Source organism: Erythrolamprus reginae, chromosome 1 (assembly GCF_031021105.1).
Source record: "Erythrolamprus reginae isolate rEryReg1 chromosome 1, rEryReg1.hap1, whole genome shotgun sequence".
NCBI classification, from domain to species: domain Eukaryota; kingdom Metazoa; phylum Chordata; class Lepidosauria; order Squamata; family Dipsadidae; genus Erythrolamprus; species Erythrolamprus reginae.
This window is the reverse complement of record NC_091950.1, coordinates 82,042,518-82,068,240: the sequence shown is the minus strand read 5'-3', so window position 1 is coordinate 82,068,240 and position 25,723 is coordinate 82,042,518. Positions and strand designations below refer to the sequence as shown.

General features: G+C 39.2%; 1 protein-coding gene across 1 annotated transcript in view; it reads left to right on the top strand.

Annotated features, from left to right (window-relative positions):
* The first annotated feature begins 6,575 nt into the window (after positions 1–6,575).
* Positions 6,576–25,723, top strand: part of AVEN (apoptosis and caspase activation inhibitor) — a 178,533-nt gene continuing 159,385 nt past the window's right edge. The window contains exon 1 of the mRNA XM_070756579.1: positions 6,576–6,967. Within this exon, the coding sequence (XP_070612680.1) occupies positions 6,770–6,967 (198 nt within the window). The 5' untranslated portion in view covers positions 6,576–6,769. The remainder of the gene's footprint in view (positions 6,968–25,723) is intronic.

The following is a 25,723-nucleotide window of genomic DNA, read 5'->3' as shown; positions in this document are numbered from 1 at the left end:
CTCCAATTCCAATTCTGCCAGACGTGATCAACAAAATCCTCCTGGAGAAGGCCCGAGTAATTCTGATTGCCCCTCACTGGCCTCGCAGGCCCTGGTTCGCGGACCTCCAACAACTGTCCGTCCAGGACCCCTGGCGACTCCCCGTTTCGGAGGATATGTTGCGACAGGGGGCCTCCTTCCATCCAGACCCAGAGTGGTTCCACCTCACCGCCTGGCTATTATCCGGAGGGACTTAGACCTGCGAGGGTATGACCCGGACACAGTGGAAATCATCCTGAAGTCTAGAAGAGGGTCTACCAACCGGATCTACGACCATACTTGGTCCAAATTCCATCAGTGGTGCTTGCAGGAGGGCTTATCTCCCCTATGTCTTCCCATCCACAGGATAATCACCTTCCTCATGAAAGGCTTCCACCAAGGCCTCTCTACCAGCACCATCCGCCGACACCTGGCCGCCATTTCTTCCGTCTTGGCGGGGCCTCGCAGGCAGCCCCTCCGCTCCTTTCCAGAAATCCAAGAATTTCTAAGAGGAGTGGCCAACCTCAGGCCTTCTAAAATCCACAGATATCCTACCTGGGACTTGCCACGGGTTCTCCACTCTCTTACTCAGGCACCTTACGAACCCCTGAACTCTGCGTCCCTCAGGTACCTATCCTTCAAGGTAGCATTCCTGGTGGCGATTACATCCGCCCGACGCATATCTGAGTTGGCAGCCCTTTCTATCAGACAGGACCTTTGTCAGTTTCACCAGGACAAGGTGGTTCTGCGACTGGACCCCACCTTTCTACCAAAGGTTAGTTCCATGTTCCACAGATCTCAGGATATCATATTACCTTCCTTCTGCCTCCAACGAGAGCATCCCCTGGCAACTAGATGGCACACTCTGGATCTCACTAGAGCGCTAAAGGTTTATATCCAACGCACAAGATCCATCCGGAGGTCTGAAGCACTCTTCATAGCCTACCATCCCAGATCCTTGGGATCCAGAGTGTCTTCTACAGTAATAGGTCGTTGGATCAGAGGGACCATCTCTAAGGCCTACGAGACAGCTTCCCTTTCCATTCCAAGGAATATTACAGCGCATTCCACCAGAAGTGCTGCCACAGCTGCCGCTTGGGCGACTCAGGCTCCGTTGGAAGAAGTCTGCTAAGCAGCCACTTGGGCCTCGCCAAATTCCTTCATAAAGCACTACAAAATCGATTCGTACGCATCAGCGGACGCTGCCTTCGGCAGAAGAGTACTCCAATCCGTTATCTCTCACGATAGCAATGTACTCCCACCCTAGGGACCTATCTCTTGGGTATGTCCCATGTGACTGCTGGACCCACTCCTTCAGTACAGAGAATAGGCGTTGATTGCTTACCTGAACGCCTCTTCTCGTACGGTGAGTGGGTACAGCAGTCACTTCCCTCCCTTTGTGTGGTCTTCTTTACCTTCTATTCTATTTTCTTATAACACATGAGAGTTGAACATTAAAGAGCTTCACTACTGAGCCTAGTCTACGGATTCGCGAATTCTGGGGAAGGGGCGGATCCAGCAGTCTTTTTTAATACTAGGCTCAGTTCCAACGGATTGGACAGGAGCAACCCATGTGACTGCTGTACCCACTCACCGTACGAGAAGAGGCGTTCAGGTAAGCAATCAACGCCTATTCACTAACAATGAGGAAAAAGCCTTGCTAAACAGGAATTAATAATAGTCTTTATTAATATCAAATCAACATTGTTTTATAATGACTTATTTGAGAAGAAAGATTTGAAAAACTATTTTTTAATAATGCTTTCTTGCCACAATTTATAATTTATAAGGGAAGATTTCAAAATACAAAATACATGTTTAGTTTCAACCATGTATGTATTTGCTTCAAGCAAATGAACCATCAAAAAGACATTGGGAATATATGCAACAAACCTGGATTGAACTGAACCTGACCAAGACCTCTGCTCTAGACTGCTGTTTTACAAAAGTTAGTCTAGAGCAGGGGTGTCAAACTGGCAGCCCACGGGCCAGAAGGATCATGCACAGGCCACGCCCACCCCAGTTCTGGGTAGGGGGGAAACATCACGAAACATCATGTGGTGGCAATGTGATGCTGCAAGTTTGACACCTGTGGTCTAGAGTGGTGATGTCAATGTCACGGTGTGAGTGATTAATGTCCGTTTGAACACTAACCCACCGCGGAGGTGATGGACTGAGAGCCCAGTCATTTGTTTTCAAAGCAATATTTTTTTTAATTATAAAAGTACAAAACAAATATGTCGCGAGGGACAAAGTAATACAATACGTCTTCACATGATGGAGGCTAGAATAGGAATGGAGAATAAAACAACAGAGGAGGATATGAGGTATGATGATGTGGCAGGATATTACATCATAATAGGAGGATCTTAAAGAAACACACACAGTTAACTATTTAATTACTGAATGTCTCTGGGGCTGTCACTATTCAGCGTGACAGTTAAAATGTTAACCACTGTTACATGAAACTTGTATCCCTTCTTTCCTGGTGAAAAATTGATTAAACCTCGTCCTACTACTGTACATTTGTAAACTTTACAAATAAAGCATCTGTCAGAGCCTGTTAAAAGTGTTTATATTGCCACAACTGGAAAAGGTAATTTTAACCTTGCATATTCACTTTTTTTCCCAATAAAAGTGTTTCTTTATGCCTACTAAATAATGAAAAAACATGGTTTCTGATGGCATATTCATATCTAGCTCAGTGTTATGCAAACAAGTAAGCCAATTGCATCTTATTCTTTGGTTTATTAAACAAATCTATTTAATAAACAGTTTACAAAACTTTATTGCACTGTTTTGTTTAGCCATTTTATATGCAGGCTATGAAGTGCAGCCTATGCTGATTTTCAATGTTTATCTAAATGAACAAACATTTATGAGTATTTATACAGTTTTGATTCCCACTTTTCAAAGTCTCCATGTTAGAGCTGCTTGACAGCATACCATTGTATGGGATATTGGTGCTAACTCTACTGAAGTGTATCAAAAGCAACTTTAATAGCACTAGGCAACTGAATCTAATTTCCATGATAATTTCCCACAATTTGCCAACTCAAAAATAGATTAAACGTACTATGAAAAATTAAAATGGAAATTAAACTCAGTTCCATTGTACTGCTAACATCTTCCACCTGGATAAAAATGTTTAAAGACAAAAAGGTCAGAATGCTACAGCAACTTGGACCTACCAGAATACTAGAGTTGCAACTTCTAATCATAGATGACGGTTTTAGATGCCAGCTATGTATTTATATTAACAAAGTGTAAAAACAAAATAGTATGAACTAAAATAATACATTGAGAGATGCACTGATGGACACCCATTATCCACAGCCAACAGAATGAAAGTCATGCTCCACAACCTAGAAGGCACCAACTCATAACAAACCTGAGATATATTCAGATGTGAATCTCTAGATCTGATAAGCGATGACTCAAATAGCATTCTTTCCGCATTTCACTCAACTGCATATCAGATACTATGTTCCTATCATACTGCAAACATATTTTTGGAACTGAAATAAGTCTTCAAGGAGCCTTTAAAAACAGAAATAGAAATTGGATCTGACAGGCTAATAAAAGAAACTAAAGATGACATTTAGCGGAGAAAATACTACAAAGAGAGACTAAGGCCAAAACGGGTGCTGGGCCAGAAGAAATTGAATTATGTTATTGTCAAAAAAGAACAATGTGAAGTGTAACAGATAATGCAACAAAAGCCAGTTTGGTGTAGTGGTTAAAGCATTGGATTAGAACAGGGGTCTGTGACCCATGGCTCTTTTGTCCTTCTCCTGTCGCTCAAAATATGCATCACAACAATCGCCAGCAGTAAATTATTGAGCTTTTTGACACATTTTTTTTCAGAGTTCAAAATGTTTTTGTTGCATGCAGAAATAAACATTTGTTTTCTCTGTAGCAGTTCATTGATTTCACAAATGCAGCACACTATTGGTGTCTTTATACATAGCATAAAGGTAAAAAATGATATAGGCAGTATTATCTTCATTTTAGATGTCAAAAGGATTTTGTGGCTTCCGATGGGGGTTTTTTTTTTTCTGTGGGAAACAGGTCCAAATGTCTCTTTGAGTGTTTAAGATTGCCGATCCCTGGACTAGAAACAGTGAGTTTCTAGTCCAGACTTAGGCCCAAAGTTAGGTGAGTGTTTTTGGGCCAGCCACTTTCTCTTAGGTTTAAGGAGGATGACATGGCAAATCCCTTTTGAAAAAGCCTTGCCAAGAAAACTGCAGGAAGACTTTGGAGAATTGTTCAGTCTCCAAAAAATCAAATAGGCGCAGAAAAAATAATAATACAATAATCTGTTAAGATACAACAAAGAGGTTATAGCGATGGTCCCCAATCTTTGCAGCTTGGGGGCCCAGTAGAAGGTGGAAGATGGGAACTGGGCTATGCATACAGCTCAACTTGCATGAGTGGTAGGCTGGCTTATGCAGGCATGCATGCACAACTCAATTTGTGCAAGGTGAGCTGTATGTGCATGAGTATGTGTGCTTGCCCACTGCTTGTGCAAGTTGAGATGCATGTACACGCTGGCCCACCATTTATGCAACCCAGTTGTAAATTGTAGTGTGCCTCAGCCTGGGGGTTGGGGACTCCTGAGTTAGAGAAGACACCAGAATGGCTCTCTGAACATTTAAGAGAGAAAGAAGTTTATATCCAACGGCCCATACTGGCCAATTGGAGCTGGATTCTTATTCTTGAAGATTGGTTGATGAAACAAAAATATGTTGAAACCAGAGGGAAAATATTTAACACTGATCAAGTATGCATTACTTGGGATGTAAGGTGAAGAAGTCAACATCCTGAAATTGTAGCAGAAACAAAAGGTTGCCAGGGTGTCCTAAAGGTGCTTTATAAAAGGACTTTTTTTTTTCTTTGAATATATTTAGCTTTTCATCCAAGAAGCTTCTTCAGTGATGAAAAACTGATGAAAAGCAAACTATGTTTAAAAAAACACAACCTTTGGAACAACCAGGACGTGGATGATTGAGAATCCCCTTACACATTGTCAAGATAGGCTTTGTGTGTGATTAAATGTATGTGAGGATGTATAAAGGATCCCTAAGGATATATAAAATCACAAGAGGAAGAGCCAAGAAGGCAGTTCAAATTGTATCATCACAGCCTCATCCCTTTGTACCTGCATACAACATCTGTGTATGGTTTGATTTTGCCGTGGTAACTTTAGTTACCACTGCTCTATTAAATATTATTTGTTTGTAAATTGACAAATCCATTCTTAGACAAGCCTGGAATGCTACAATACTTTGTATTATCTAGAAACTGGTTTTTTGGATATTTCTCCAGAACTTGATTAAGATACAGTTTTGCACTGTTGTTATGAAGTACGAAGCACATTGTTTGAATTAGTAGACTTGTGATCTCTGATACAAGTTAGTTCCTTTTCTATCATGTTAGGTATTTAAAGGCAAATTACAGGTAGTCCTCAAAAATTATTTATTTTTATTATTATTTATTTATTATTTAAATTATTTAATTTGCTGTTGTTAAGTGAGATATTTGTTAAGTGAGTTTTGCTCCATTTTACGACCTAGCCTCAATTGTAAAGTGAATCACTGCAGTTGCTAAGTTAGTAACTTGATTGTTAAATGAATCTGGTTTCCCCATTGGCTCTGCTTGTTAGGGACAAACCATTTGCCAAGCCTCTGAATTTTGATCACATGATGCTATAACATTCAAACGTGTAAGAAACGTTCACAAGTCACTTTTTTTCTGCAGTGTAACCTTGAACAGTCACTAAACAAAACCTTGTAAGTCGAGGGCTATATGTATGCTTATAGTAGCACCCATTTATCACCACTGGAGTTAATAACAACTTATTATTATTATTATTATTTATTATTATTATTTGGATTTGTATGCCGCCCTTCTCCGAAGACTCGGGGCGGCTCACAACAAGTGAAACAAATCATAAATAATCCGACTAAATTTAAAATATTTGAAAATTTTAAAAAACCCATATACTAACAGACACACACACAAGCATACCATGTATAAATTATTATGTTTTCAGGAATCGGATAACGCCAATTTAAACATAACATTTATTTATTTAATTTGTCAAACAAGTACAGTATTATACACTGCTCAAAAAAAATAAAGGGAACACTTAAAAAACAGAATATAACTTCAAGTAAATCAAACGTCTGTGAAATCAAACTGTCCAGTTAGGAAGCAACACTGATGGACAGTCAATTTCACATGCTGTTGTGCAAATGAAATATTCAATGAGAATATTTCATTCATTCAGATCTAGGATGTGTAATTTGAGTGTTCCCTTTATTTTTTTTGAGCAGTATAGTATGTATTAACATAACATAAGCAGAAAATAGTGATAGAAAGGATAAAAAGATAATCGGACAGGAACGGTAGACACAGAGGTGCAGTTATGCACGCCCCTTAAACAGTGGAAATTTTGGCTTGGATCCAATGTTCTATCCGCTTTTCTATATTTCTTCTCTAAGTAAAGTAGCCGAGCGATCCATTTGCAACAGCCCCGCAGCGGATTCTTCTATCGGGGCCGTTACTGAAACGCGGAGAGCGGCGGCTGAGAAGCGCCTGGCGCGGGTTCAGCGCCACCCCATCCTTCGGGCCTGGCTGACGCGGCCTCCAGTTCCTGCAGCGGCCTGTTTTCCGGCGGAGGCGGAGAGCCACGCAAGCCCCTTTTGAAGTTCGGCCGCGTCCAGTGCGGCCGCTCGAAGGATTAACAATGCAGGCCGACCGCGGCGGCCGGCCTCGAAGGGGAGGCGGCCACCCCAACCGGAGACGGCCGGGCGGAAGAGAGAAGCCGGCGGAGAGGAGCAGCGGCGACGACAGTCACGGCCGAGGAGGCGGGGGACGCGGGAGGCGGGGAGTCCGCGGCGGGGCAGCCGCTTCCGCTCCCTCCGCGCCTCGCGGCTGTGAGTCGGTAAGAGGAATCCGCGGACCGCTCTTTTCCTTCCCGGGACAAACGCGGGACTGTCGCCGGCTTTCTCGCTGTCCCTCAGAGAGGAAGGCAGCGGGACAAACGGCTCCGTCCCGGGAAGGCCCGTTTCGTAATTGCTGGAACGCCCGCGGCCTCTTTACTGCTTTTATTATTATTATTATTATTATTATTATTATTATTATTATTATTATTATTATTATTATTATCATCATTATTATTAATGCTCCTCCGAGAGAGGGGGAGATCCTGGTGCACTCTTATCTAGAGCTACGTTCATACGAGTCTTCTGGAGGGTCAGTTTTCCCCAACCATAGCAACTTGAAGATATCTAGTCTTCAACTCCCAGAATTCCCCAGCCATCAAATGCTGGCTGGGGAATTCTGGGAGTTGAAGTCCAGACAACTTCAAGTTGCCAAGGTTGGGAAACACTGGACTAGATGACCTACAGGGTCCCTTTCCAATGCTAATAAATAAATATGATGCAAAAAGGATGTTGAGACTCTAGAAAAAGTGCAGAGAAGAGCAACAAAGATGACTGGAACAGATGAAGAAAGGTTGCAGGAGCTGGGCATGGTTAATCTAAGGAAAAGAAGGACCAGGGAGACATGATAGCAGTCTTCTGGTATGTCAGAAGTTGTCACAAAGAAGAAGGAAACAATCTATTTTTCAAAGCACCTGAGGGTAGAAGCAATGGGTGGAAACTAAGCAAGAAGAGAAGTAACTTAGAACTAAGGAGAAATTTCTTGACAGTCAGAATGGTTGGTCAGTGGAACAGCTTGCCTCCAGAAGTTGTGAATGCCCCAAACACTGGAAGTTTTTAAGCAGATGTTGGATAACCACCTGTCTGAAGTAGTTTGATTTTACTGCCCAAGCTAGAAGATTAGAAGACCTTCAAGGTCCCTTCCAACTTTTATTATTATTATTATTATTATTATTATTATTATTATTATTATTATTATTGTTGTTATTCTTCTTCTTCTTCTTCTTATTATTATTATTATTATTATTATTATTATTATTATTATTATTATTATATAGGATTAGAAGGGACCTTGGAGGTCTTCTAATCTAACTTCTTGCTCAAGCAAGAAACCCTCTCCTATTCCAGACAAATGGCTGTCCAGTAGAACTTCTGAAGCTTGTTATCAAAAGAAAGATGTTTTTCTTTGGGTATGTTACTGTATTGCAACTTCCTCAAGTTCTCTAGGTTTTGATTCCTTAATGCGTTAATTGGAAGAGTAATAGGAAGAAATAGGTTATGCGTAGGAATGGGTGGATAGGTGGCATGGGCATGAACCAGGAGAAAGTTGTGTTCCGTGAGACCATTCAGGTAAACCAAATCATATTGGTAGTACCACATTTTCCGGGGTATAAGACGCACCGGAGTGTAAGGCACACCTTAGTTTTTGGAGAGGAAAATAGGGAGCAAAATCTGCTTACCAGATATTTATCTGGCTACCGTCCTTAGTTCTGGTCAGCTTCAGCACATTATTTATCCCCCTGGTTAGGGCTTTAAAAAAACTTTATTTGGAGAGGGTAACAATGAAAGAGCTTGCAAACCAGTAAGAGTTGGGAACATCATTAGCACCTGGAAAGAAACATTTGGAGCAAGTAGAGCAATGGAAAAAACCCTGCAAAGACTTAGGGCTTGGAAAACATTTGCAGAGAGTAACAATGAAAGAACTTGCAAGCTAGTAAGAACATTGTTAGCACCTGGTTAGGGCTGGGGGGGGAAACTACATTCAGAGTATAAGACACACCCAAATTATCAGCCTCTTTTGGGGAGGAAAAAAGTGCATGTTATACTCTGAAAACTAGGGTATATTTTACCACCGTGAAAAGTATAAATAGGTTTTTATAGGAGATTCTCAGTCATTCAGGTCATGGTTGTCCCAAAGGCGCTTTTTCAAGAGGCACCTGGACTTTATGGTTTTTCTTTGAAGATGTTCTGCTTCTCATCCCAGAGCTGAAGAAGCTTCTTGAATGAGAAGCAAAATGTCTTCGAAGAAAAACCAGAAAGTCCAGTTGCCTCTTGGAAAAGCACCTTTGGGTATAAGTAGATTTGCTCCACATTACAAATATGAAATCTGAGATTTCCCCCCAAATGAATGGGATGCAATAGTGGAAGGAATGTCAAACTCATTTCTTACTACTGAATTGCAGACTGTGTTTATATCAGGTTGGCAGTTCCTGTGTGTGCAACATTAGCATATTAATATGGTATGCATCTGGCATGAATTTCTGATGTACTAACATACAGTAACCAATTACCCAATTACAATATGTTTTTATATTTTTTAATTAAGGATTGCACATGTAAAACTAATATAAACTAAAAGGTGCAGAAAAAGAGGAAACAACACAAAAAGAAACAAAAGTATCATTAACATCAACAACTTACAGTACAACCAACCATTTCTATATAAACAATCTTTAATTTTAAATCAGCAAAAATCCATTAAGGGTTATCATAAATAATAACACAACTAGATATAAGCTATTTAAACAAATCTTCCTGTCTCTTCTCTTTAGGTATATCGTCATCTAGTTCTAGTCAATCTACATCTGTTAAATATTACCCAAATAACAATTCACCTATTTTAACCTTGGCCAAAACCCCCAATTTTATATTCTTTCCTCTTTCTCACAAGAATCTTTAGTGCTCTCTGATAAATGTCCAAACATCTGTACTCTTTTTATGCTCTTTATCTTTTCTCACAAAATCATTAGCAATTTTCAGAAACCCCATTAGTAAATCTAATATCAACAATTTATCAATGTCACTCTTCATATTCCATTGTCTCTTCTCACAGAATCATTGGTAACTAGCCCCTTTGGTAAATCCAATATAAAAAGGTTATCCATATCACTTTTCTGTTTTAATATTTGCCTTTTTAAAATGTTAAGACATGGTTTCATTTGTATATCCAAAAGTGCATCTTTTTCTGTATAAACTTTTTATGTCTCTTACAGATGATGATTTTTTAAATTCATAGTTAAAATCAGTTCAGTTTTACTCAATGGAACTTGTTCTTTTTCTGTGACACCATCCGATTTATCTATAATAGCGGATATCTTTAAAATAATTTCTAAGACAAATAGTTATAGATCTTGTTCAACAGATCCATTGATGTATTCATTTCCTTCTGGTGTTTCCTAGTGACCAACCTTCAATGTTTTCTTTTTTAAGATGTAAATATTTTCCCACAGAAAGGATTCTTATAACCAATTTTAAATAATTCAAGTCCACCTGGACCTTTAATCCACATAAAACTTTTTGAAATCAATACTTTAATCTCCCTTTTGATTTACATTCCAAAGCCTGTATAGATTTTTATAAAATCTTACATTTGTATTTAAAATTTCTCAAAGGATTGAAGAAAAACTCAGTGAATATAAAAACACTTGAATTTCTGAACTCAACAATCTTAGAAAAAAGAAATCAAGTGATTTAAGAAGTGAGATTTGAGTGAACCTTGAATCTGTAAAGATTACCTTCTTGGCCTTGAGCTTGGTGAAATCTCACCACTCAATTTTATGCAAGCCGATCACAAAAACCTAGGTTCCTGCAGTCTACTCACAATACAAACAGCTTTTTGAAGCACACAACAGAAGATCTCAAGTTCTCTCCTTTCACAAATCAGATTTCAATCCTGTAATGTTTTGAAGGGTTTCATGGGATGTCAGTTCATTATTTTCCACCTGAAGTCTCCCTCCCCACCCCTCATTATACTGTAATACCTGCTGCATTCATTTTGTGTAATTAGGTTTTAATTACACTTCTAGTGCCATCATATTTAAAACAAAGTAAAAACAAGTCTCCCAAGAATTTGAAATCAAAATTATTATTATTTTTTTGGTAAGTGGTGGAGGTTAAAGGATTCTTTCATGGAATCAGACTATCTGTACTCACAAACTTTAGCATAAAAGAATGGTGATCCTGCAAGTATTGTGCTGCCTTATGATACATAGTGGTTGCATCAGTGCAGAGATGCTTGGCTGGTACTTAGCTAGTACTTCAGATTTATTTATTTATTATTTATTAATTAGACTTCTATGCCACCCAATCCCGAAGGACTTGGGGTGGCTTATGACAGTATAAAATACAAACAATAAGAACAAAGTCAAATATAAAACTGAGTAATAAAACCGTTAAATTAAAATCCTAACAACATAAAAACTAACCCAACATGCATACTAAACATTCATACAATTTGGCCATTGTTGTTGTTGGTTCGTGGCCCCATGGCCTGTCAGCACAGCCAGGTCATCGTGGCCTTCTGTAAGGGTGGAAGCAGTACAGACATCAGGGGGGAGTTGATTCCATAGAGCTGGGGCGGCAACAGAGAAGGCCCTCTCCTACGATCCCGCCAGCCTGCATTGCTTGGCTGACGGGACCTGGAGGAGGCCAACTCTGTGTGCTCTTATAGGTCTCTGGGAGGTATGTGGAGGTATCTGTTAAACAAGGATGGCCCAGGAACTGAAAGATGTACATATATAAAAGTCTTTCCAAGTACTGTATATCATATAAAATAACAAGTGAAATTACGATGAAGATACATTTTTGCTGACAAGCATGGTGATATAATATATGCCCAGAAGAATAACCCCAGTTTAACTGCATGGTATGACAATGTAATAAAGATGTGGTACAGCAACATCAGGGCATTTTTTAAAAATGTATGTAGTTTTAATGCTAATATACATCTGCTACAGCAGCATGCTTATAATCAGTACAGTACCGTAATAGCAAAATAATAATCTTGATGGTTGTACAGTCATTTCAGACTTCACTTAAATTCAGGCTGTGTAATAAATGGAAGCTTATTTTTTCCTTACATCTGATTCATTAGCTAGTTAAACATTTTAAATAAATTATGCTTCACAGGGCTCCAGCTCTGTAAATAGCATGACTTTGCTCACTTCTGTAAAATTACTAGGGGTTTTTAAATGTTAGTTATCAAGAAAGAAACAAACAGTTGTCTTGCTGCACACATGAAAGCCATTTATTGAAAGTATCTTGAGCAATGGCTAACTGGATGTTTTTGTGAGATAAACCTGCAAATGCCATCTTTGCTTTGCTTCCCCCCCCTGATACTTGTTTCCATATTGCCTCTGAAAATTTGGGTTCTATGCAGCTGTCAAGGATAACAGTTAATAGATTTTTTAATTGAAGTAACTAATCTAAAACAACAACATGACGTTTCAGTACGTTTGAACTGCCAAACAGCATTACAAAACAGCGGGAGTCTTACAAAGGAACACTGTGGCTTTATTCATTTAAAAGAGAAGGATATGTAAATATATTATATAAATGTTAAATGTCATTGGATTTCACCACAAAGGAGCAACTGCAGAGGGTCTAGCTTTGTTTATAAATTCCTTGTAAAAGTGGATGAGATATATATTTCTTCCTTTCACCTCTAACCATCTCATTTATACAGTCACATATATTTTTACTTTTCTTTTCAACTGTGGTGACATTTGACTATAAGATAGTCCTCTTTTTATAACCATTGTTTAGCAACCATTCAAATTTGCAACAGCACTGAAAAAAATGTCTTCCGACAGGTCCTCATAATTAAAACCATCATAGCATCCCTGTGGTCAGGTGATCAAAATTCAAGTAGTCAGCATGTGTTTATAATGGTTGCACTGTCTCAGAGTCCTGTGGCAGCTCTCACACTTTTGGACTCTTTGTTTCCACATACAGTGGAACCCCGACATAAGAGCTGCTCTACTTAAGAGCAACTCGAGATAAGAGCTGGGAGGGGAGAGATATTTTTGTTCTACTTACAAGCCCAAATTCGAGATACAAGCGCCAAGGAGCTGTCTCCTGAAGCCAAACGCTAACTTCCGCGTTCGGCTTCAGGAGACAGCTGCGAAGCGGCGCGCGTGTTTTAAAAGGTTGCAGCCGGCCTGGGGGGCTCGGGGGGGTGCTTGCAGCTTTCTTTCTTGCTCTTTTTCTTTCTCTCTTTTACCTTCCCTTCCTCTATTTCTTCTTTTCTTTCTCCTTCCCACCTTCTTCCCTCCCTCCCTCCCTCCACTCATTCCTCTCTTACTCTCCCCTTTCATAAGTTTCCTTGCTTCCTTCCTCTGTTCCTGTCCCTTCCCCCTTTCTTTCTTTCTTTCTTTCTTTCTTGCTTTCTTGCTTTCTTTCTTGCTCTTTTTCTTTCTCTCTTTTACCTTCCCTTCCTCTATTTCTTCTTTTCTTTCTCCTTCCCACCTTCTTCCCTCCCTCCCTTCACTCATTCCTCTCTTACTCTCCCCTTTCATAAGTTTCCTTGCTTCCTTCCTCTGTTCCTGTCCCTTCCCCCTTTCTTTCTTTCTTTCTTTCTTTCTTGCTTTCTTGCTTTCTTTCTTGCTCTTTTTCTTTCTCTCTTTTACCTTCCCTTCCTCTATTTCTTCTTTTCTTTCTCCTTCCCACCTTCTTCCCTCCCTCCCTTCACTCATTCCTCTCTTACTCTCCCCTTTCATAAGTTTCCTTGCTTCCTTCCTCTGTTCCTGTCCCTTCCCCCTTTCTTTCTTTCTTTCTTTCTTTCTTGCTTTCTTTCTTTCTTGCTCTTTTTCTTTCTCTCTTTTACCTTCCATTCCTCTATTTCTTCTTTTCTTTCTCCTTCCCACCTTCTTCCCTCCCTCCCTTCACTCATTCCTCTCTTACTCTCCCCTTTCATAAGTTTCCTTGCTTCATTCCTCTGTTCCTGTCCCTTCCCTCTTTCCTTCCTTCCTTCCCACCCTCCGTCCATTCATTCACCCATTCCTCTCTTGATCGCTTAAAGCCGGTCCCTGGTGCAAAAAGGGTTGGGGACCTCTGTCCTACAGGATTGGGTGGCAGAGAAGTTGAACATATGTAAATTTAAAAGTTTAAGAAAGTTTACAAGTTAAGTGAAAGAAACTTCATTATTCATTTATATGTACATGTACATTTCTTCATTAAAAACATGTCTTTCTGCATAATTTAGACTAACTTTGTGAGTTTTTTGAGGGCTGGAACCAATTAAAATTATTTACATTAATTCCTATGGGGAAAAGTCGTTCGAGATAAGAGCTGCTCGACTTAAGAGCCCAGGTCCGGAACGAATTAAACTCGTATCTCGAGGTACCACTGTACTGTAAATCTCCCTTTCTCGTGGTTTTCAGATCTTTAAAGTTAGTTGGACTTCAACCCCCAGTTAAGTTTACTAGTATCCATGTTGCACAGGGGTGGGCAATTAATTTTGCCATGGGGCCGCATGAGAAATTGGGATGGCTTTAGAGGGCTGGATTAATATAATTAACTCAGTTCTACCCAATACTATATATTATTGGGTAGAACTGAGTTAATTATATTATAATTATAAATATATTATATTATATTATGTTATATTATATTATTATATTTATTACATTACATTATAATTATATTATAATTATAAATGAATTGCCCACCCCATCCTTCCTTCCTTCCTTGTTCCCTCCATTTCTCCTTCCTTCCTTCCTTCCTTCCTTCCTTCCTTCCTTCCTTCCTTCCTTCCTTCCTTCCTTCCTTCCTTCCTTCCTTCTCCAGATGTAGAGAAGCTTCTGTCTCTCTGATTTTCTCTGCCTTTTATTTCTGCTTTTGGGTAGTTCTTTACTTCTCTTTCAAAATATTCCTTTCAGGTGCCTCTCTTCAACTGACCTACATTGTCAGTTGAGAAAACATAGTGGAGGCTTTGCCTAAAAGTAGCTTTGGATTCTTCTTCTTCCTCCTCCTCCCTTTTTTCCCCCCTGAGAGGTGGGGTGGGGGGTTTGTTTTAAATTTCTTGGAAAGGCCAATGAAACCAATGAAAAATTAAAAAATGAGTATTTATTGGACTCTTGCAAAAGGGCATGGAAAGAGAATTTTTCCTTCCTTCCTTCCTCCCTCCCTCCATTTCTCCTCCCTCCCTTCCTCCATTTCTCCTTCCTTCTTTGCCTCCTCCATTTCTCCTTTCCTTCCTTCCTCCCTCCATTTCTCCTTCCTTCCTTCCTTCCTTCCTTCCTTCCTTCCTTCCAACCTCCGCGGGCCGGTCACAGACAGCGGACGGGCTGCATCCGGCTCCCAGGCCATACTTTGCCCAGGTCTGATGTTGCAGGAGGATCTATTTTTTTTATTTAATATGCTACTAGTGAATTGATTACTACTATTAATTTGTATAAAACGTTTTGTGAGTGTTGTTGGTTTTATCTGTCTAGAAGATTTTGGCGATAAAAACCTTGTATTAAATTTCAAATAATCTAAAATAACTTAATTATTACCACCACTGCTGTCAAATAGTTTGAAAAAAACATCATCTTTCAATTTATAACTAAGACATTGCTCATTAATTTTGATAGTGAATAAAGACATTTTGATTTCAAATTATTTGCTCACCAAACACAAAGGTTTTCTGGGGATCCCTTATGATTAACATTGGATAAAGTAACAGATGTAAAAAGGAGGTTTTTCCAGTAAGCAAAAATTTGACAAAGAGAGGAGACACAACTACTTAGGAAGCCATATAACATATATATTCAATATATGTTTGTAGATCTTGGCATATTCGAGTATTTGGGTAATATATGTTTTAATATACATTCAATATACATATAGTCCTTTCTTAGCGGACATTTGTTCAGCAAGATTGAAGTTAGGATGGTGTTGAAAGAATGGTAGTTACACAGGAAAGAAAACTGTACATGATTTGGACCAGGCTGCATGCAGTCTGGGGAAGAAGGCTTGTGAAGAGCCAGCCTAGATATGCCTTGTAAGCAACAGGAGGAAGATGGCAAGAGTCAGCAGGGGCAGGAAGGCAGCAGGGTCTGTAAACTACAGAGAGGCAGGGCGAATCGAGTGCAGGATGATCAGAGCCCAGGACTGGCAGAGGCTGCAGAGTGAAGGATGACCCAAAGGGTAGAGATGGGAGGTTGATGGGAGGTGGTGGTAATCAAAGAGGATATGGTCCTTTATCTTACTAAGGCTTGGGACTGGAGGAGTCAAGACCCTTGCCTAACTGCTGCGGAGAGTCCCATGATTGCTGCCCCTAAGCAATGTAGACAATCGGCTTTGTGTGAACTAGGGATGGAAGTTCCAGTTCCAATTGTCGCGGTTTGTGAGTGATTAAAGTCCGTTAAGACCTTAACCTCGCGGAGGCGATAGATAAAAGCCTTTAGTCATTTGTTCAAAACAAGATTTCTTTATTATAAAAACAGAAAATAAAACATGTCTCGAGGGACAACATAACAAATACGTCTTCACATGATGGAATATAGAAATAAGAGAATGGAGAACAAAGAAGAAGAAGGAGGAAGTGATGTGAGATTTGGCAGGATATTACATCATAATAGGAGGATCTTATTAAGGCACGCACAGTTAAATCTTTCATTAATAAATGTCTCTGGGGCTGGCAATTTTTCAGCGTGACACCAATTACCATCATAACTAAGATCAACCTGTGTATATCTGTAATGTACAGAAGAGAATCAATTTCGCTATATAATAGTCAGATTGGTAATTGTTAAAACACCAAGCTAGAAACCAAGGAGACCAAAAGTTCTAATCCTGTCTTAAGTATGAAGCCAGCTGGGTGAACTTGAGTCAGTCATTCACTCTCAACCCCGTAGGAAGAAAGCAATGACAGACCACTTCTGAAATCTTGCCAAGAAATTTGGCCAAGCAATCACCAGAAGACACACACTCTGAAAGCTTTTTTTTTTTTAAAGTATCATGTAAAGATTCAAGAGTTCTTTGACCATCTGTGTTGACAATTCAATCTTTACTGCTGGTGTGTAGGAATAAGCTCAAATATCTCTTAAGTGAGGGCATTCACAATGCTTTTATAGGTCATTCTTGACGTTCCAGGGCTCTGTGCTCTTGGAAACAGATTTCATATTTAAATTGAGTTATCCAGTAAAACTCGAGCATTAGCCAACTGCACTGATTTAAAATAGCAGAATCAAGTTTTTTTCCCTGTCACACCAAGTTTGAACTCAAACTCGAAGAACCAAATTAACAAAATGACCTTTTTTCACATCACAATGAAATGGCTAAGCTGAAGAAGGAAAAGCAAAATCGCTCCCTCTCATTGTTATTTTATAGAACCCTAGACCAGTGATGGGGAACCTATGGCATGGGTACCACAGGTGGCACATGGAGCCATATCTGAGGGCCCGTGAGGCGTTGTCCTATGTCAGCTCCAGTGTGCATGTGTGTACTAGTCAGCTGATTTCTGGCCTTTTCACCCATTTTCGCGCTCTCTTCAGGAAAGCTTCCTGAATCCTGAACCGCCTGCTACCGCCTGCTTCCTGAACCGCCTGCTACCGCACGAATCCCAGCGACTGATAAGGTCCCACAGAGTTGGCCTTCTCCGTGTCCCGTCGACTAAACAATGTCGTTTGGCGGGCCCCAGGGGAAGAACCTTCTCTGTGGCAGCCCCGGCCCTCTGGAACCAACTCCCCCCGGAGATTAGAACTGCCCCCACCCTCCCTGTCTTTCGTAAACTACTCAAGACTCATTTATACCGCCAGGCATGGGGGAGTTGAGATAGCTCTTCCCCCTAGGCCATTACAAATTATGCATGGTATGTTGGTGTGTATGCATGGTTTTATAATAGGGGTTTTTAGTTGTTTTTTATTATTGGATTGTAGATGTTGTGTTTATTATTGTTGTTATCCCCCCCGAGTCTGCGGAGAGGGGCGGCATACAAATCCAATAAATTATTATTATTATTATAATAATCCTGGGGATGGCAAAAAACGCCCCAACGGGCCTACCGGAAGTCCAGAGGCTTCAGTGAGGACTGTGTGCATGCGTGGGGGGTACAGCGGGGTTGTGTGTATATGCATGAGGAGGGCATTGCAATATGCATTATGCGCATGCATACACCCCCATTTGGAACCCGAACCAAAAAAGGTTCCCCATCACTGCAAGGCGCCTTATAAGTTTTCTGGTCCTACCACCCTCCGATAGAATAATAATAATAATAATAATAATAATAATAATAATAATAATAATAATAATAATAATAATAATAATAAAAAATTAAATTTATTGTCATTGTCAAAACAACGAATTGTCATTGGCAACGAAAGTCGTGTGACACCCAGAGACCAGTCCCACCATACATAAAATCAGAATAGGTAAATTTAAAAATAGAATAAAGAATAGAATAAAATGTCCCACCCACTACAAATTCCCCACCCTGAACCACTCAACCATCTACATGACAAACCGAGTAATATTGTCCAACAGTTCACTGATGGTGACCCTTTAGTTCGTTGTTAAGTGCGAGTATAGCTCTGGGATAAAAACTATTCAGGAAACATGTGGTCCGAGTTCTAGTTGTTCTGTATCTTCTGCCAGAAGGCAACAGTTCAAAGAGATTGTAAGCAGGATGAGAAGAGTCTTTGAGAATGGTATGCACCTTCCTAGAACAGCTAGATGTGAAGATGTCATCCAGGGCATTCATTATACCAAATATAGGTGACCATCTAGGTTCTATTTGAAAACTTCAGGGAGGGAAGCTATCACTATTATAGGTAGCTGTTCCACTGCTTGTTGGATTCCTTCTAATACTCAGTTTGGCTGTTTTAATTTAGCCCCACTGGGCTTTATGTGCAACAGACAACAAGTCCACTTCCTTTTGCATGTGACGCCTTTTAAATATTGTAAAGATAAAGCAGTATCCCATTTCTTTTGCTTTTCTTTTTCTAGCCAAGCATCCTTATCTCCCTTAACTGCTTCTCAGCAGAGGGTTTCATCTTATCATCTTGAATAGCTTTCTTCTGGATTTGCCTTAGCTTCTCCACATCCCATATGAAATATGGCGCATAGAAAAATTATACCTTGCATCAAGTGAACACAGTGCTTTTATAAATGTAGCTTTGCACTTTGTGAAAAACTTTACTGAGATAGAACTACATCACGTCCACCACACGTCCTTATCAAGACAACGTGAGTGATCTAATACCAGTCTTCGTTGACGTTGATTTTGATAAACCTATGCTCGGCTCCAGATAATGGTAGCATTTTTTCCTAACTGTTTACAGATATCTTGCTCCATAATATATTTTAATACTTTGCTCGGGTTAGACATTATATTGGTAAATTAGTGGGTCCTTTTTTATACAAATATATTTTAGGACTGTGTTTGCTATTCCCCACTGTTCCGACATGCCTTTTGGTCCCCAGTATTTTTCAAAAATTACATTAGTAGTTTCCAGACCTTTTCTGCCAGCACCTTTAACAGCTTAAGATATAATTCATATGTCACTGTAGACTTCAATTACGGTACTTTAAAGTAGTAAAATGGAGTCTTGCTGCATTTTTAACAATACTGAACTAGGTTAGTGTCAGCCCTTGGAGACAAGCAAGATTAAAAAACAGACTTTTGGATGCTCTTTATAGTCATAAAATAGACTAACTACACTATAAGGTAGTTTTACAACATAACAAACCAACCGCCTCTTTCACCCTTACTTTATTTCAAATGTAACTCCAATCCCATATATTATGGTCTGCATGTCTCACCATCTCATTCTAAATTTTCCCATTGCTGACTCCTATCTCATAGGGTTTGAGCTACCAGTTTGTATTTCTTATTTATTAATCATTTTCCATTATTTCTATACCCTTTCTTTTCCCCCCGCAGCTTGTCAGTGTATTCATTCTTCATCCCTGCAGAGTTGATAGTTATCTTAATTGTTCTGTAAGATTGGATAGAATTACTTCAAGTATATGGTGCATGACTTCCATGTTCAGAGCTTTAAGCCTTAAGATGGTCAACTTCTGTCGCATGGGCTACCTTTATACTGTAAATACCTGCAAATATTCACCTCTCTCTTTTGAAATCTTTCCCCTAAGCGTTCTCTTACTGCTGCCTCTGATACTGGACACTTGTCAGGCCAAAGCCATATTTTATTGAAGTCTTTACCCTGTCACATTTAAATGTTTTAGAATGTTTCTTGCTGTGGGAACTTGGGATGGTGGTGGCTGCATGCCATGACACATTTCTTTTAGGTTCTCAAGGTCAGCCTTTGTTCAGCCTCTGGCTGGAAGCTGTGGGAGTTGCAGGATACGCTGGCAGAAGATGTATGGTTCATGTGATGGGCTTGTGGGAGGAGATGCAAGGAAATGAACTCTAACCCAGGTGGAGACACCCTCATAACTTTAGATTTGGGTTTCTCCAGTTGTGCTAAAGTGGCCCTGTTAATAAATTGGAACTTTGAAGACAGGAAGCCTTGGACTCTGATTTATTTCTCAGATGCTAGTTGGAATGCTGACAGCAATTTTTTGTGTGTGCTTGTTCTCTTTTTACTGACCTTGATACAGACCTCTTTGTATAGTATCTACATCTGCTTTCCTTTCCTTTCCTTTTCTTGTTAAGCTTTTAAAAAAGAAAGGCTGGCCTTCATTCCTCCCACCTCGTCCTCCAACAAGGAGATAACCTTGCATTTGCACTTATAAGATAAATAGTTTGTTTTCGTATAGTATTGCCTTTCAATAGGCAAGTAACCCCAGAAAAAGAATTTGAATGGGCTATAATGTATGCTTTACAACTTAGTCAAACATTTATAAAAGCCTCAATCTATTGACAGTGTTGTGTATAAAAGAACACTGTTCTTCAATTGTGTGATAAAATGTAATTCTCAGTAAGCTGCATTTCCAATTATTTTCCATTTTATGCATGATTACTCAGATAATTGTGCATGGGATTACAACATTGAAATGGAGCCGGCTTGTATCTATTCAAAAACAAGGCCAACTGAGCCCAGTGATTTAGGATTGTACCTGATTCACTCATAGTGTTTTGTTATAAAATTGTTTGTTTGGTTTGGACACGTGTATCTTGGGAACCTAACTACTACAGTTGACAAAAGAGTGGTGTTTGAATTATCCAGTTCTATGTGTTTCAATAAACCATGCATTAATGTATTTCTGTAGGATGTATGTAGTTTTTTTATAGTGTTTCAAAAACAATAATTTAGGGTTAATCGGTTTTATTTATAAACAAACATCCTCTATGAATGAAAGCAAATATACATGTCCCAGGACAATGTTGCAGGGTGCAATCTGGGTCAGTCAACGGGAATAGAGGTCTTGTCTTCCGAACTTTGGGACTCGTGCTGGAATGCCTCTTGGAGGAACTTTTCTCTTACCAGAATGCTTCTCACATTGTCATGATGTTTCACATTCTGATAAGAGAGAGGAAGGGCATGAGTTCAAAAGCTTGGAAGACTAAACCCGGTCCCGGTGACTGATCCAGTTTGGATCCTGCATACCCTCCTTTTTCTATTTCATTATGAGATATTTGTACAAAAAGATATGCATGCCATATTTTTCCTCCATTCAAGAGACCTTTTAACTATGATCTTATTATGTTTTCCCAAGTATTCAAATCCTTCAAGATGTAACATGGTAAATAGAAAGGAATGGGATGGGATGCCATTTTACCTTTTTATGTCTTTACTTTTGCTTAGGCATTATGTATTGTCTAGATCTGGAAGTGAGGATAATAGTGAAGACACCTATCTTGTACCGGGCGACCTGCAAAAAAAATAATATTGGGCTGGATCCATTTCTTTCTTGTTGATTTCTTTTTGGGTGAATGGGGAGATGTGAACACAAACAAAAAGAAGATGGGAAATCAAAAACTTCACCTGCCTTCTCTCTGCAGAGATTTACACTTTGATCAGGGCATTGCATTTATGTTTTGTAATTCATGTGTTGGGAAAACAACAAATACTATCAGAAATAGAACTAGTTGTTTTTGTTTTATTTGAGGCTATACCTGATTTCTTTGATCATATTGTTTCAGTTAGTTTCCAAAATAAGGCAAGGCAAATCCTATGAACACACCTTCTAAATTACCTCTCTTGTCTTTAAACCAGCTTTCTTTATATTTCAGACAACTCAGACCAAGCCCATTCTCCTCTTGATTGATTGGATCACTCTATTCCTTTCTTCAGACCCTCGCTTGAGTATCCAGGAAATAAAATAATGTGTTTTTCTAATACAGTACTGATCTTGCTACCTGCTGTGATCTGTTTCAGTGATTTTTATCCACACAAAAGCTTTTAAGGGCCATAGATGAAAATTGTAAACGTATCTGACCTTCATAAAAATGGCTTGAGAACTCTCAATACAGAATATTCATCAAATAAATTAATCAAACATATTTGAATTAACCATTTATTTTAATGTATCCACTGAAATGTTGAAGTCACCAAGAACTGAACAACAGTGAGCTGGGCAGTCATTTCTTTGTAGTCATTATTGGATTTTAACTGCAGTCACAATTATCTATAATGGCTGAGACTTATGGGATATATAACAAAAGAACAGCTGAGTAATATCTCAGTAACAAGGAAGGTCTTGTATGTTGTTCTGCTTTCTAGAGTAAACTTTTACATATTTCGTATTTTAAAAACCTTAGAAAACCAGTCTGTAATACTCTGCAATTTAATAAATTTATGTTGCAGAAATTGGACCGCTATCGTGGAGAGAATGATTATGCTTGACATTTCATTCTCGTATGCATGTTGGCATGCCTCATATTATATGTGTATAATCATGAGGAAGCTTAGCTAGATCTGTAAATATTATGTCAAATTAAATTAATGCCATATTTCTGTCATTTTAGTGGTTGGCTTACATTGTCATGCAAATAACAAATTAAATATAAAACAATTATTGTGCGGACAGCAGATTGTCAGAAATTATATTCATATTCAAAGCTATCTATTTCAACAAACCTATCCTTGTCAGGGACTTTTTATAAACAAATCTGGTTGTCAGATAGAAATACCCTCGCCATCTTAAACAATTAGAATGCACATATTAGTAGTTTGTTTTGGCAATAGGCAATTATGCCAGTTTACTAATAAATATGAATAGGTAATCACAGAATTAAATGCTTTTGTTATTTCTATAATAGGGAAATACCAGTTTTATAAATATTGAACATACTGTTGTAGTGCAAGAAGGTATAACTATATCCATCCCATATCAGTGTAAACTAATGAATGACTGTGACAAAGATAAAAGTCAGTCTTTTGATGACAGCAAAATCCATATTCTAGATAGAGAGGACTACTGGTTTAAAAGAGGGGTAAAAGAGGCCACTTACATTAAGATTAAACAAACCTCTCTTAATTGAGTGGGAGGGATACAACACCACCTATATCTTCTGTTTACAACACAGTCCTATCAGCAGTTCCAAGAAGTTCCACACCCATTTGCACTATTCATGTGACATGGAAGGCCTTAAGCATAAAACGTATCAGGAAAGACTTAATGAACTCAATCTGTATAGTCTGGAGGACAGAAGGAAAAGGGGGGACATGATCGAAACATTTAAATATATTAAAGGGTTAAATAAGGTCCAGGAGGAAAGTGTTTTTAATAGGAAAGTATACACAAGAACAAGGGGACACAATCTGAAGTTAGTTGGGGGAAAGATCAAGAGCAACATGAAAAAATATTATTTTACTGAAAGAGTAGTAGATCCTTGGAACAAACTTCCAGCAGACGTGGTAGATAAATCCACAGTAACTGAATTTAAACATGCCTGGGATAAACATATATCCATCCTAAGATAAAATACAGAAAATAGTATAAGGGCAGACTCGATGGGCCATGAGGTCTTTTTCTGCCGTCAGACTTCTATGTTTCTATGACTGAGGGCACAAATAAACCTCCAAGTGGCCTCAACGACTCTCAGAAAGAGTGCTAACAGATGACTGCAAGGAATATAAATTCTTCTATCCACTACCATTCAGTCAGAACCGAAGAAGCTTTTAGGATGAGAAGCGAAAGTTCTTCAAGGAAAAACAAAGATCAGTTGCCTTTGAGACAACTATGGCCTGGATAACAGAGAATCTCCATATATATATTGAGGCAGCTGTATTCCTTCAGATGGTTAGATACAGTGGTCCATTTGTACTCATATTCACAACCTGTACATTCACATTTGTACATTCAAAACCTGCTTTGCTTCCCTTCAGCCTGGGAAGAAGTGTTTACCTTGCAGGTAGTTGCACATAATTTAAAAACCCTTCTTCAAGCAGCCTTAGTCTAGGCTACAGCAAGAGACTCTCCCGAACTGTGGACGAGTGAATCTGGAATAACCCCAAGCACCCTCTGAAAGCCCTCTGGGTCCATCAGGCGTCTGGGGCGGAACCTCCTAGTCGGTTCTGCCTCCCTGCGGGGAAGGATTGGAGCTAGGAAGTCGAGCTGCAGTAGAAAATGGTCTGACCATGACAAAGGCAACACTTCTAAGCCCCTTAGTCTCAGATCATTTCCCAATTGCTCAGAGAGGAATACCATGTCGGGTGCGTGCCTCCCCTCGTGTGTCGGACCCTGTACTACTTGAGTCAGGTCCATGGCTGTCATGGTGGCCATGAACTCCTGCACTAGCCCAGAGGTTTCACTGAGCGACGGTAGGTTAAAGTCCCCCAAGACAATAAGTCTGGGGAACCTTACCACCAGCCCGGCTACCTCCTCGAGCAGCACAGGCAGGGCTGTTGACACGCAGCTGCGAGACAGGTACGTGAGCAACCCAGCCCACCTGGACCCCTAAGTCCAACTTAGATATTTGCCCAATCACTAAATAGAAGGGTGGCTGAGTAATTTATGCTTTGTCAAGGGCCAAAAAATAGATTCATAATTTTCTTTTCCAAACATCTATGGATTGTTTGTGCACCTGGAAAGCATACTTCTGGATATAATAACATACAAAATTTAGTGGTATTTATGAAAAATTAAGTGAGCTGTAAAATTTAAGTTGAGGTCAAGTATAAATATTTAAAGCTATATGAGATCAGTTTTTAAACTATTTTTTAAAGACGGTAAACTATTGAAAGTAAAAAGTTTTCAATAATTTTAATTTTTTAAAAAATTAAATGACAAATCGAAGCATACTTTTTAATCCTAAAATAGAATGGCATAATTTGTTTCAGTGAATAGAATAGTATAGAATGAGATGTTTTTATTAATTTCATCAAGGTTAGCAATTTTCCTTGCATTTTACTCTAACTGATGGTACAGAAGGAAAGCTTGTATAATTGTCTAAAAGTATTGCTGCAGTTGGTTCAGTGAACATTCCCAGGGGTTTTCTTTTCAATCCTATATAATTCACACAAATTATTACAATTAGTCAATGTAATGGGGAACTCTGAAGGTGTCCTTTCCCCTAAAGTTCAAATCCCATTCTAAAATATTAGATTTAGAATATATTATCTCTTGCAGGCTTTGCAGCAGGTTCTGCTTTATAATAAACAAAGAACAAAATAAGTTTCTTCCCATTGAACTCTTATTTCAGTGGTTCTCAATCTGGTGGTCTGGACCCCTTTGTAGGTCAAACAACCATTTCACAGGGGTCACCTAAGACCATGGAAAAAGACACATTTCCCATGGGGTTAGGAACTAAAGACTTCAACTTTGTCTCAGATTGGTTTAATACCTGGCAACTTCAAATATCAACCAACAAATGCTCTATCCTCCACATCGGCAAAAAGAACCCGAACCTCATATATAAACTGAATAAACAAAATCTCACAGCCAACCCCCACTCTAATATCTATTCTAATATCAAATGACCTAAGTGCCAAAGCCCACTGCAACAATATCATCAAAAAGGCTTCTAGAGTTGTTAACCTGATCCTACGCAGCTTCTGCTCCGGCAATCTCACACTGCTCACCAGAGCCTACAAAACTTTTGCCAGACCCATCCTTGAATACAGCTCATCTCTCTGGAATTCATA